The 13,870-nt window shown below is 45.3% G+C and overlaps 1 protein-coding gene across 2 annotated transcripts; it reads left to right on the forward strand.

Moving 5' to 3' along the window:
* The first annotated feature begins 1,431 nt into the window (after nt 1-1,431).
* On the forward strand, nt 1,432-3,447 carry MRFAP1 (Morf4 family associated protein 1). 2 transcript variants are annotated; one of them, XM_045984635.1, is made up of 3 exons: nt 1,432-1,498; nt 1,617-2,049; nt 2,441-3,447. In XM_045984635.1, exon 2 carries the CDS (start codon nt 1,653-1,655, stop codon nt 2,034-2,036), a length of 384 nt encoding a protein of 127 aa, XP_045840591.1. In that variant the 5' UTR covers nt 1,432-1,498; nt 1,617-1,652; the 3' UTR covers nt 2,037-2,049; nt 2,441-3,447. The 2 variants fall into 2 exon arrangements, with proteins under 2 accessions (XP_045840591.1, XP_045840599.1); XM_045984643.1 differs by having other exon boundaries at nt 1,446-1,498; nt 1,620-2,049.
* The last annotated feature ends 10,423 nt before the right edge of the window (nt 3,448-13,870 follow it).

Raw genomic sequence — 13,870 nt, forward strand, 5'->3', positions numbered from 1 at the left:
CCCCTGCAGAACCTCCTGATTCGGTTTTAGTGAGGTTTCCCCTTATTTTCATGGAGCCAAATAATGCTCCACTCTCTGAATTACCACAGTTTATTTTTCCATTCATCTATTAAAAGACCCCTTAAATCCTCCCAGGTTTGGGCAAGTATGAATAGAGGGGCTATACACATCTATGTGCAAGTTTTTGTGTGGATGTCCGTTTTCAGGTCATTTGTAGAAATACCAAGGAGCACAATTGCTGGACCATATAGGAAGAGTATGCTTAGTTTTGTAAGAAACTGCCAAACTGTCTTCCAAGGTGATGCTGTAACATTTTGCATTTGCACTAGCAAGGAACGAAGCATTCCTGTTGCTTCACTTCCTCACCAGCATTTAGTGGTGTCTGTTTTCTGCATTTGGGGCTTTTTAACAAGGGTGTAGTGGTATCTCGTTGTTTGAACCACTTATTTTATGCATACAAAAACACTTATGAGCTAGCTGCCTCTGATAAACCAAGGAAGCCCAAAAGTTGGATTTTTAATAGAGCAGCCAAAATATGAAAATCCTGATAAAAGTTTAAAATATAAGGACTTCACATGTGTATATGCTTGGTATTTACAAAGCATTTCCATGACTATTTCCTTCTTAACTGTGCCATATTTAATAACTAGGATTTGGTTCCATTTAATGAACAGAAAAACAGAAGCCAAAGGCACTTGTGCAAGCTGGATTCCTCACGTTTTTGTTGTTTTGTGACTGGGTCAACAGGCTAGAAAATTAACTTTTTTTCTTAAAATTGTAGCAAATGTTAAAGCAAGTTTACTGTGTGCCAAACTCTGCTCAGGACTTCGGGGACAGAGAGCTGAATAAGAAGACTCCGGGCCGGGGGAACCCTCAACTAGGTAAAAGGTGTGAATGCTAGCCCGAAAAACCCTCTTCACCTCCTCTGAGCTTTGGGTCTGGTAGGACCTCAGGATGAAGGTACCACACAAGGCCTGGAATGCTGGAGGGAGGGTGGTCTCCGGCCCTGGGGGAAACGACACCCAGAGATTTTCGACTGTAATTCGAAGAAGGAAAACTAACCTTTCAGCCAGCTAAGACGGGTCTGGCTGTCTACTAAAGCCGAAGGGGCTATTGGAGTTAGTCTGGGGATGCCACAGCCTTTCTATCTTTGTTTATTGTAGGAAGATCGTACTTATAACTTAAAAATATGTGACTCAGTGATCCAGTAACCCTCCAAGAGGAAGGTGCACGCAGAAGGAATTACCCCAAAACCAGGGAGACCGAAGATCAAACCACATAAGTAACGGGAAAACGAGGACGCGGCGATCGCGCATACGTGCGCGATCGCGGCCACGGGACGTATTGCCCCGCCCCCCCGTTGACGTACGCGCGGCCCGCGCCTCGTTCTACGAGAGGCGTGGCCGTAAAGAGGCAGGGCCGTGTCGTGAAAGGAGCCGCAACGCGCAGGGCGCTGGTTGACGGCTGGGACTCCATTTTGTTCGCGGCTTCTCTGCTCGTAAGTCGCTCGTTTCCGTGGCTTCTGTGAGGCGAAAAGTTTAAAAAGGGTAAAAGTTTTAAAGAATATTCTGGAAGTCTATCGGTAAGCCTAGCGAGTCTCCATTTTCTCTCCGCAGCAGACGTCGGCAGCGCGGTTCGGAGAGGCGGCGAGAATGCGGCCCTTGGACATCGTCGAGCTGGCGGAGCCCGAGGAGGTGGAAGTGCTGGAGCCCGAGGAGGACTTCGAGCAGTTCCTGCTGCCCGTCATCAACGAGATGCGCGAGGACATCGCGGCCCTCACGCGGGAGCACGGGAGAGCCTACCTGCGGAACAGGAGCAAGCTGTGGGAGATGGACAATATGCTCATCCAGATCAAAACGCAGGTGGAGGCCTCGGAGGAGAGCGCCCTCAACCATCTGCAGAACCCCGGCGACGGCGTGGACGGCAGGGCGGCCAAGAGGTGCGAGAAGGCCGAGGAGAAGGCCAAGGAGATCGCGAAGATGGCAGAGATGCTGGTGGAGCTGGTGCGGCGGATAGAGAGAAGCGAGTCGTCCTGAAGGAGCGCGGGCGGTGAGGCGGGGCGGCGGCGGGGCTGCTGGGGGTTGGGGGCGGGGCGGGGAAGTGAACGCGAGCCCGGCTCGCACCCGGGTCGGCGGGGTCGGTCGCCAGGGTAGTTGGCAGAGAAGGTGATGGGCGTGTGTCCGGTTGGGGCCCAGAGTAACGGTTTCTTGGAGGACGACAGTCGTGCGGGCCTGTAGGGAAACTAAGCCACGCGAGGAGCCACTGAGGAAGGGGGTGGAGAGAGAAGGCCGCTCCGGGGCGGTCTCAGAATTTGCTGGAAGACTGGAGTGGGGTAGGGGGCTCCTCGCATGGTCGGGTTGGTGAGGGGCGTTGGTTGCTGTTTTTTTTTTTTTCAGGATTTTAACCTCTTAACGATGATTTCCTTCCATCTTCGCTTCAGGTTTCCAGCCAGCGGATTCTGGTCAACTGATGGAGATTGGCTGACATCCTTGAGAAGCTGAAACCAGAGAGCCTTTTGTTTTCTCCTTTTTCCTCTGTCTACACTCTGTCCTCACTTACACTACGTTTCTGCTATGGTCTGTGGTGGATGACCTCAAAACAAGTTCTGACCGTTCAATGTTTTTGTTTGGGGAAGTAGTTTCATTTGGAAGATGCTCTCACACGAGAATTAGGGCCTAGATTGTAAGCTCTTGCGGCAGTCACGTTTGTTCCTGGGCTTTGGTTATTTCTAAATTTTGAGGTGCTTTGTGCTTTGTTGTGTGACTTGATAGCTCCCTGGAACTTCGAGTCTGTGTCATGTGAGACTCAAGAGTTGGAGTTTTCCAGCTCTGGAGCTGCTGAAGGAGCTGCGTTACTTCTAGAATATTACTTCATGCAGCAGCTGCTGAAGAAGCTGAAGAAGAAGGGACCAGACGTCAACTGGCAATGTGAATGGAGCTGATCTGGCTAGGACTGATGAATCAGAAGGCGGTGGGACGATGGTAGTGTCTATATTTTGGGACTTTGATTTCTGTGTGAGACCAAAGGAGAAGAGATGTATTTTGTTCAAAATTTAAATTTTATGTGGCACACTATCTGATGTAACCTATCTGGTCAGTTTGGACAACCCAACTCAGCTTTATTTGATGTAGAACCTAGAATAGGAGACAAGATCTTGGTTTTGTACACACTGATGTAATACTCTGATGCATTTCAGGGGATTCTGGGCATAAAATGGAAGAGATATTTGGAAAGGCTCTTGAGGGGCTGGGAAAGGAAAGGACTGTCTGCATTGGACCCTAAACTGGACAGGGGCTAGTATTTTTGAAGTTCATAAATCGTCCTGCTATAAGTTCATTTGAGTAGCAGACCTGACAAGTATTTGAGGTCAAAACCCTACCATGTGTATTAAAAAGAAAAAAGAAAAAAAAAGTTAATAAAAGTATTCATTTGCTTGAAAAGACAAAAGACCTAAAAAGTTATTGACTAAAATTTTATTTCTCTCAAAATGAAATCTTTCTCCTTGATTGTCATTGCCAAATGGAAGATGAATTTCTTACCAGTTTTGAGGCTTTCGGAAAGCCTCTGGTCGTGGGAAAGAATTATCTCTGCATGCTGCTATAGGAGCTGGTCAAGGGAAGGACAGACTTAGCATAGGAGGGACCTCCTAAAATCCCGTGGTCTGGATCATTGCTTTTAGAGAGCCAAGCCAGAGTACTTTCAGTCACCTAACCTAAAAAACTAGACCATTAGCTCTCATATAAGGAATATTTTAATAAGTCATAATTACAACAGTGGTAGATCACACCACTCCCTGCACCTTTCGAAATTAAGGGCTTACTCCCCATCTGCTGAAAGTATTGCTGACAGACAGCCATCAGCTGGTCAGCCCTCTTGAGAAGACCCTCTGCTTAAGAGAGCTGTTTTTGCCAAGTTCATGCCCCCTTTGCTAGGTGGCCTGTATCCAGTGACTAACTGGCTAAGAGTCTAAAGGCTCTTTCCTTCTCACAAGTTGGGACAACTTTTTTTTTTTAAGATTTTATTTATTTGACAGATCACAAGTAGAGAGAGAGAGAGAGGGAAGCAGGCTCCCTGCTGAGCAAAGAGCCTGATGTGGGACTCGATTCCAGGACCCCGAGATCATGACCTGAGCCGAAGGCAGCAGCTTAACTCACTGAGCCACCCAGGTGCCCCAAGTTGGGACAACTTTGAAGGGCATCTGTGTGAGAAGGGTCTCCTCAGGGTCTTGCTAGGACAGCCTCAGCCCCACTCCTTTGCCTAGTCTAATGGACCTCCCCTTTCACAGAGTCTAATCCCTAATAAACTTAAACTGCACTGTATTTTCATCTTCAAGTCTGCTTCCTGGGAAACCCAATTGGTAAGTGTAAAAGAGTAGGAAACTGTCAAAAGCTACATGTCCTATCTCTGGGAGAGTTAAGCATTTCAGAGCAAGGAACTGGAGAACTTAGAGGATGAGCACAGCTTCTGAGAACAAGAAGGAAATGAGGGATGTCCAAGCACAAGGACCTATGTGAGAAAATCCCAGAAGTTGCAAATTTTTCTCCAAGCATCTTAATGGTAAAAACTGGATAGCATGAAATTATGAACAAGGAAGTAACAGCCACCAAAAAAGTTAAATTTGGTAATTTGCTAAAAGTAGGAAATTAACATTGGTACGATACTACTAACCGGACTACAGACTGTATTCTGCTTCCACCAGTTTCCCAGTAATGCCTGTTTTACTGTTTCAGGATATCACATTGCATTTGGTTTGTTGACTTTTAAAACGAGGAATGGCACAAAATTCAAAAGATAAAAAAAGTGGCCCTTTCCTGCATCAATCTTCCCGGTTGCCCCTAAGAAAACAACCATTTACCAGTATCATATACCCTTCCAAATATCCATATTTGAGCATATACATACATACTCTCCCCAACTTTGGGGATTTTTTGGGTTTCTTTTTGTCTTTACAGAGATGGTAGCACACTGTATAACATGTGAATGTCCTTTGGTTTTTTCCACCTAAAACTATGGTTTGAAAAATCTTACCCTATTTAAACATCAAGATCTGCGTTCTTTTTTCCAGTGGCTACATGGCATTCACTGTTTATTGTCCTATAAACTGTGAAGTAGTCAGATGATCCTTAAAGGTTTGAGAACTTTCGTTCTAAATTACTATCCAGTAACTCCTCACTTAGTTCCTCCTTCTTGTAAGAAACCACCAACTCGGGGCGCCTGGGTGGCTCAGTGGGTTAAGCCTCTGCCTTCGGCTCAGGTCATGATCTCAGGGTCCTGGGATCGAGTCCCACATCCGGCTCTCTGCTCTGCAGGGAGCCTGCTTCCTCCTCTCTCTCTCTGCCTGCCTCTCTGCCTACTTGTGATCTCTGTCTGTCAAATAAATAAAATCTTTAAAAAAAAAAAAAAGAAACCACCAAGTCCGATATCCCCAACTTCTGAAGTCTACCCTCAATCGAACTCCAGCATTTGGAGCAATCAAATCTCTTGCATTTTCTAAGCAAAGACTGTTCTAAGGAACCATTCTGAGAGGCAGTCTTATGGGACTGTACAATCATGTCATTGAGTATGACCAGGGTTGCCAGAATTTTTTATTATATATCTATATGTCCTTTATAAGCCCCAGGTTCTCTGTCCCTTTCCTGGCTGTCCTTCAGAGTTCCAGTCATGGACAGCTATGCAGAAAGACCTGCTGGGGTTCTTGGCCAGGTTCTCTCCATTGCACAGCCTGCCCGGAGCTGGAACCTATCTTTGCTCAGGTGCTTCAGGTGTAATGAGTGTCCTTTTTATTTCGACTGCTATTACAGAAGGAAGCATGGGGGCTGTGGGAGCATAGAGCTCTGGAAAGCCGTCTATCTGAGAGGAGACAGACAAAGTATTATGTAACAGAAGTTATGATAAGAAATGGAGGAAAAGTATGCAGAATGTGCACAATCTGCTGGTCTCATGCTTAATACGAATCAGGCTGGGAAGACCACAAAGTGCTCCTACAGAGGCTTCTGCAGCTAGAGGTTTCATCAGCTGACATGACCCCAGGGAAGAAAGCAAGTGTAATTCTAGTGGACATGGCAGGACTGACAATAACCAAGGATACAATCAACGCTTGGGGGGCAAGCATTAACAAAAATGATTCTGGGGCACTTGGCTGGTTCAGTCAGTAGAGCATGCAACTCTTGATTTGGGATCATGAGTTCAAGCCCCACTTTGGGTGTAGAGCTACTTAAAAATAAAGTAGAAAGTAATTTTTTTTAATGACTCCAAGTGAAGGGAGAACTCCACGGAGTTCTTAACCTTGCTGAAGATAAAACTTTAGAATCCTGGCCACCATTAAACAGAGGGACTGGGAAACAGGAGATGCGGCTCCCAATCATCCTGCTACTGCTCTCTGTGTGATCTTCGGCATTGGCTTGTCTGAGGTTATTTCCAGCACAGGCATTCTGTGTGACTTCTAGAACTAAAGCTCACCTGGCACAAAATGCTGTAGAGGCCATTAGTGTATATTGTACTTCCTCGCCCCCTCGTGAGTAAGTGGGTGTGGGTGTGGGTGGGAGAGAGAGAGAGAATGAGAGAGACGAACTCTAGCCAGTGACTTGTGAGGGAAAGAAGCACGTGTCACATCCAAGCTGGAACCTCCAACAGGAGACCCTCCAGAGTCCTCTGTGGCTCAGGAGCCATTGAACATGCAAGGTGGTAGTTGATCATCAGCCTATGTTCCTTTGATAAGTGTAGTTTCCTTGCCAACTTATGATGAATACATAGCACAAACAGGGAAGACTTTAGTTGCTTTAAGACCCTGAGATTTGGGGTGGGGGGGGCGCCTGGGTGGCTCAGTGGGTTAAAGCCTCTGCCTTTGGCTCAGGTCATGATCCCGGGGTCCTGGGATTGAGCCCTGCATCGGGCTCTCTGCTCAGCAGGGAGCCTGCCTCCCCCTCTCTCTGCCTGCCTCTCTGCCTACTTGTGATCTCTATCAAATAAATAAATAAAATCTTTAAAAAAAAAAGACCCTGAGATTTGGGAATTGTTATGATGACGTGAGCCCCACTTAGGTGACTGATAATTTCATCCTTTCTTCCTCTCCTTGCGTTTGATGAAAGGGTTGTCCTTCCCTCTCTCTAGGCCTAGAGCCTTGTTTGTCCTCGCATCCCTCCCACTTGCTCAGGGCATTCTCCCTCAAACAACAATCTTCTTTCTCACTCATTTGTAGCTGTTTACTTTCTTCTGCCCTCAAAAGACTCCAAGGTGAAAGAGTCCAAATTCAAGTCCCTGGTCCTGGACACTTCCCCCTTCCAGGAAGCAGACAAACATGGAATGGGTTGAGTTTCCACCATCTTTCAAAAATAAATGGAGATTTGTTACATTGTTAACACTGTGGCCAAATAAATAAATTCATCCAGGGGTTACTTCACTGCTGCCCAAAATAGCTGAGGGCTTGCCCTAGTTAATTCTATTTTCCTCTTTTCTGATCCCCATAATGCTCGTGTTCCTTTCTCCTGTTTACATCCCCATTCCTCCTTCCTTCATTCACAAAATCCTCCATTCCATTATTCCCAAACTCACCGATATTATTCTTTGCCTCTTAAAAGCATGTTTCTTTACTACCTGTGACAGCTGCAAATAGACTCCCCCAAGCGCTGGGCTTTCCTGCAGTCTCATTGGTGATGGTCCCTCGCAGCACGCAACTGATCAAGGGCTGCATTTTTGACAGGAAACGAAGTAAAAGGTCAGGATTTTGACAAGGACATTGTCATAGTGATGGATGGTGTACACTGAAGGGATGGGTGGGGAAATGAGCAGGAGAGCTACAGGAGAAAGTAGCTGTTACAGTAAACTGCTCAGGTTAAAAAGAAAAGGTACGGGTGACTGTAGCACAAATATCACCTAGGAGGACAGGGACGTGGTCAGAAAGGAGGAGGGCTGAGCAGGTATTGAGCAGGTTTGGGGCAATAACAAGCCCCAAGTCACCTTTGGGAATAAGCAACCAAGGGACACTGAGGAGTTCATCAAATGGGAGGAGGCTGGGGGCCTGGGGACCAGGTGTGGGATGGCCATGGAACTCATCCAAGATAATGACAGGACGTAGGGTGGAAAGGAAGGCCAGGAGCTGGGTGCCACAGCATACATGAATGAGGGAACTCCAACGTGGGGAGGGGGTCAGAGGATGATAACAGTGGGGAGGGAGAGAGGGTGGTGAGATGAGCAGCACACACTTTAAAGGAGTGCCGCCTTAGAAAAGAGGGAGGACGATGAGGAGTGGTATAGCGATGGCCAGGGGACAGTCTTGCCCCAACTCCTGACCAAAGCACAGGGAACATGGGGAAACCGGCAGCTTTCCCTTCGTGGACCTGAGGGCCATGTGGCACAATTCTCTGGGGACAGTCCAGTAAGGGACAAAGTTGGGGTGGAAGGCAGGGAGCCAGGCAATGGCTCACCAGTTCCTATAGGGCCAGGAGAGGGTTTGGGGGTAGAGAGCATTATGGGAAACTTGTCCTAAGAAAAGTGCCCTAGGCAGATTTCTACTTGGTTCATCAATGGGACAGACAGGGGTAATGAGTTGGTTCATCAATGGGACAGACAGGGGTAATGAGTGTGGTAAAATAAGTGTTGAACGTAGTCTGAGAGCAGATGGATATGGCCTTGGCATGACCACTATGACAGAGCCGAAGAAGTGGCAGCTGGAGGTTGTCAACTATGCTTCCTACAGTCGCTTCTTTGAAGGAGATGTGAGAGGCCACCACCACTGGTCATTTGGGTTGAAAATGGCAAGAGTTTCTGCATGCAAAACTGAAACTTGTAAGACGTGGTTCCAGATGGCGCCTTGCTGGTTCAGTCAGTAGAGCATCTGACTCTTGATCTCAGGGTCCTGGGTTTAAGCCTCACATTGGGCATTGGGCAGAGAACTTAAATATATATTTTTAAATTTTTATTTATTATATGTATGTGTGTGTGTATAAAATTTTTTTTAAAAAAGAGATGGCTCCAGAAGAAGCCATCTTAGAGATGAGATGAGCTTGAGACTTCAAGATCTTTCTCAAGCATGTTGTTAAGAGCTTCTTCCCCAGATAGCGGGTGCCATCCAACCAGCAAAGACCAGATTACAACAGTTACCTTCCTATCAAAGCCACTCGTTCCCCACGGAACGAGTTGAGAGAGTAGGGGAAGGACAAAGCACAGAGACCGGTTAACAAAAAAACTTGGTAAGATTTTTTGCTGTAAATACGTGCACATTGGAACTGGCTAAAAGTAAACAGAAAACATTCTAGGGTTTTGAGGAAATTATATTGGCAAAGAAATTCCAAGCAGGGTGTGCTAATTCCTGTGATTAATCAATGTCCAGAGGAACAGGTGAGCCCCTCACCTGCAGCAGCAGAAAGAGGGCTTCCTTGATGAAAGGTGAAAGCTGTGGTCCTACAGCTCGCTGTTTCTGGTGCTATAGCATCACCGCTGCTGTGCTCTGCTGGTTAGCAGCAAGTCCCGTCTGCCCTCCGGGGAAGGCAATCAAGTTCTGTTGCCAGCCTGACCCCCAAACTCAGGAAAACTCTAGTAGAAGCTTCTGCCTAGCCCTCAGTCTTACCTTTTAGAAACAAACTAACAGACTGCTGGAACAGAAAAAGACACATTCGAGGAAGACTCCTGTTCAGATGAATCAGAAAGTGCCAGAAGTGTCCCACAGTTACCCCAGCTTCGTTATAATGTAAATATCCCACCTGAATAGTCATCCCAAGCCCTACTAGGGAGTCAAGGATCTGGAGATTATTCCTCATGATCTTCTTATTTGTACAAAGAAAGACGACCTTGTGAGGCAACTCCCCCAGTGTAGTCTCTGAGTCTATAACTTAGCAAGGAACAGAACCATGAAGAGAGGAGCAAAAAATTCATTGACATGTTTCTTTTTTTTTTAAGATTTTTATTTATTCATTTGAGGGAGAGAGAGAGCGCGCACGAGAAGAGGAGAGAGGCAGAGAAGAAAGCAGACTCTCCACTGAGCAGGGAGCTCAATGCAGGGCTTGATCCCAGGAACCTGGGATCATGACTTGAGCTGAAGGCAGACGCTAACCGACTGAGCCATCCAGGTGCCCTATGGACATGTCTCTTAAATGATCACAACTATTACCATTGTATTCTAGTGATATTTTTTAAACGTCATAAGTTTGAAAGAATCTAAAGCTAAATCATCAGTATTAGTAGTAGAGTTTAGCAAGCTTTCTAGAAACAAAATCAATATGTGAAAGTCAGCAGTGTCTCTATTCACCAGGAAGAGAAAATATATTTTCTAAAAGGTATCATTTAGCACATCCATAGATGAGTGGATAAAGAAGATGTAGTTTATATATTCAATGGAATATTACTCGACCGTTAAAAAGGAATGAAATCTTGCCATTTGCAACAACATGGGTGGATCCAGAGGGTATAATGTTAAACGAAATAAGTCAATCAGAGGAGGACAAATACCATGTGATTTCTCTCATATGTGGAAGTTAAGAAACAAAACACATGAGCCAAGAAAAAAAGGAGATAAACAAAAAAACAACCTCTTAACTACAGACAACAAACTGGTGGTTGACAGAGGGGAGGGAAATGGGGTGGTAGGATGGGTGAATTACATGAAGGGGATTGAGAACACACTTATCATGATGAGCACTGAGCAATGTACAGAATTGTTGAATTGCTATATTGTACACCTGAAATTAATATAACACTGTATGTTATTCAGGGTTGCCTGCCTGACTCAGTTTTAAGTGTCTGCCTTTGGCTCAGGTCTTGACCCCAGGGTCCTGGGATCGAGCCCCACATCGGGCTCCCTACTTGGCGGGAAGCCTGCTTCTCCCTCTCCCACACGCCCTATTGTATTCCTTATCTCGCTGTATCTCTGTCTGTCAAATAAATAAATAAAATCTTTTTTAAAAAGTAACATTGTGCATGGAGCACTGGGTGTTGTGCAAAAACAATGAATACTGTTACGCTGAAAAAATAAATTAAAAAAAGTAACATTGTATGTTATTCACACTGAGATTTTAAAAATAAATAACAATTAAGCCTAACTACTCTCAAAAATAATAATAAAATAAAAGATGTCATTTATAATAGGACAAAACTATTTTTTTAAAGATTTTTTTTATTTATTTATTTGACAGAGAGAGATCACAAGTAGGCAGAGAGGCAAGCAGAGAGAGTGAGAGGGAAGCAGGCTCCCTGCCGAGCAGAGAGCCCGATGCGGGACTCGATCCCAGGACCCTGAGATCATGACCCGAGCCGAAGGCAGTGGCCTAAACCACTGAGCCACCCAGGCGCCCCAGGACAAAACTATTTTTTAATGGTGTGTTATTTTTTTAGGGATGCTGTAATTGCCACAGACTGAGTGGCTTAAAGCAATAGAAATTCATTCTCTCACAGTTGAAGAGGGTAGAAATCAGAAATCAAGGTATTGGCAGGGCCATGCTCCCCCTTAAATGTCTAGGAGAGAATCTTTCCTTGGCTCTTTCAGCTTCTGGTGACTGTTGGCAATCTTCGGTGCTCCTTCAATCAGTTCAATCCCTGCCCTCTTGTCACATGGCCACCTTCCCTGTGCCTCTGTGTTTTCACATGGGCTTCACATAAAGATACCTATCCTAAAAAAAAAAAAAAAAAAGGATACCTATCCTTGGAGTTAGGGCCCACCTTCATCCAGTATGGTCTCATATTAACTAATTGCATCTACAAAGACCCTACTTTCTTTTTTTGTTTGTTTTTTAAAGATTTTATTTATTTATTTGACAGACAGATCACAAGTAGGCAGAGAGGCAGGCAGAGAGAGAGAGAGGAGGAAGCAGGCTCCCTGCCCAGCAGAGAGCCCGATGGGGGGCTCGATCCCAGGACTCTGGGATCATGACCTGAGCCGAAGGCAGAGGCTTTCACCCACTGAGCCACCCAGGCGCCCCTATTTTCTTTTTTTTTTTAAGAAGTTACTTATTTATTTATTTGGGAGAGACAGAGAGAAAGAGAGAGCATAAACAGGAAGGAGGGGCAGAGGAAGACTCCCCACTCAGCAGGGTGCCTGACTCAGGGCTTGATCCCAGGATCCTGAGATCATGACCTGAGCTGAAGGCAGACACTTAACCAATTAAGTCACCAAGGCATGCCATAAAGGCCCTATTTTCAGTAAGATCACATTCTGAGGGGCAAAGTCCACATGAATTTGAAGGAGACAATATTCAACCCAGTACAAATGGTAACTGGGACAATTTTAACAAAACATATGGAAAATCTTTCTGTATATAACTACAAAATTAGGGGCACCTGGGTGGCTCAGTGGGTTAAAGCCTCTGCCTTCAGCTCAGGTCATGATCTCAGGGTCCTGGGATCAAGCCCCGCATCAGGCTCTCTGCTCAGCGGGGAGCCTGCTTCCTCCTCTTTCTCAGCCTGCTTCTCTGCCTACTTGTGATCTCCGTCTGTCAAACAAATAAATAAAATCTTTTTTTAAAAAAACTACAAAATTATATTGAAATACATTACAGAGCAACTAAATAGACTGACAAAATCGGCATTCTAATTCTTTCCTAATTGGCCCACTGAGTCAATCCAATCCCAAAGAAATCTCATCAGGTGGGCCTGCTTATTTTCGTAAAATTTTAAAAACTAACTGGAAGTCAGAACAAGCAGAAAAGGGGCGCCCGGGTGGCTCAGAAGGTTGAGCCCCTAGGATTGGGCCTGCATCAGGCTCTTTGCTCAGCGGGGAGCCTGCTTCCCCCTCTCTCTCCGCCTGACTCTGCCTGCTTGTGATTTCTCTGTGTGTCACACAAATAAATAAAATCTTTTTTAAAAAGGTAGAAAAGCCAGGACATTCCTGAAGAAGGAGAAGCGGGGGGCTGGGGGGTGGGAGGCTTGTCATACTTAACCAGATATCAATATTTACCATAAATCTAATTTAGTAATCAAGTCAATGCAATAAAAGCCCAGAGATGGAAACAAATGGAACAGAATACAGACATAAGCAAATAGAGAGACTTGACACCTGACAGATGTTACATTGCAGACCAGAGGGAATGGATAAAATATTCAGTAAGCAGGGCTGGGATAACTAAGTACACACATGGGGAGAACTGCAATGAGATACCTGTCTCAAACGTCACTTCTAGATGGATTGCTCACAAGTATGAAAAAACACTAAGTCTTTTAGAAAAGAATATAAAGGAACATTTTTATGACCTTAGGGTAGCTAAGGATTTCTTAAAATAAAACCAGGGGGTGGGGCATAAAAGGAAACTTTGATATTTTGTCTTCATCAAAACTAAAATATTAGGGCCACCTGGGTGGCTCAGTGGGTTAAAGGCTCTGCCTTCGGCTCAGGTCATGGTCTCAGGGTCCTGGGATCGAGCCCTGCATTGGGCTCTCTGCTCACTGGGAAGCCTGCTTCCCTTCCTCTCTCTGCCTGCCTCTCTGCCTACTTGTGATCTCTGTCTGTCAAATAAATAAATAAAAATCTTAAAAAAAAAAAAACTTGGGGCACCTGGGTGGCTCAGTGGGTTAAAGCTTCTGCCTTCAGCTCAGGTCATGATCCCAGGGTCCTGGGATCGAGCCCCACATTGGGCTCTTTGCTCAGTGGGGAGCCTACTTCCCTTCCTCTCTCTCTGCCTACCTTTCTGCCTACCTGTGATCTCTGTCTGTCAAATAAGTAAATAAAATCTTTAAAAATAATAATAATTAAAAAACTTGCAAATTGTTTTAAAAAAACTAAAATATTAATTTGTACAAGAATGTTTGGAGCAGCATTACTCCTAATGGCCAAAGAGTAGAAACAACCCAAATGGCCATCAATGGATGAGTGGATAAACAAATTGTGGTACATTCATGAAACAGTATTCATCCATAACAAGGAATGAAGTACTGATACATGCCCGGA

The sequence above is a fragment of the Meles meles genome, chromosome 2, assembly GCF_922984935.1.
Source record: "Meles meles chromosome 2, mMelMel3.1 paternal haplotype, whole genome shotgun sequence".
NCBI classification, from domain to species: domain Eukaryota; kingdom Metazoa; phylum Chordata; class Mammalia; order Carnivora; family Mustelidae; genus Meles; species Meles meles.

Excerpts from the sequence above, each read along its gene's own strand:
- MRFAP1 (XM_045984635.1), top strand. The coding sequence starts at position 1,653 with ATGCGGCCCTTGGACATCGTCGAGCTGGCGGAGCCCGAGGAGGTGGAA.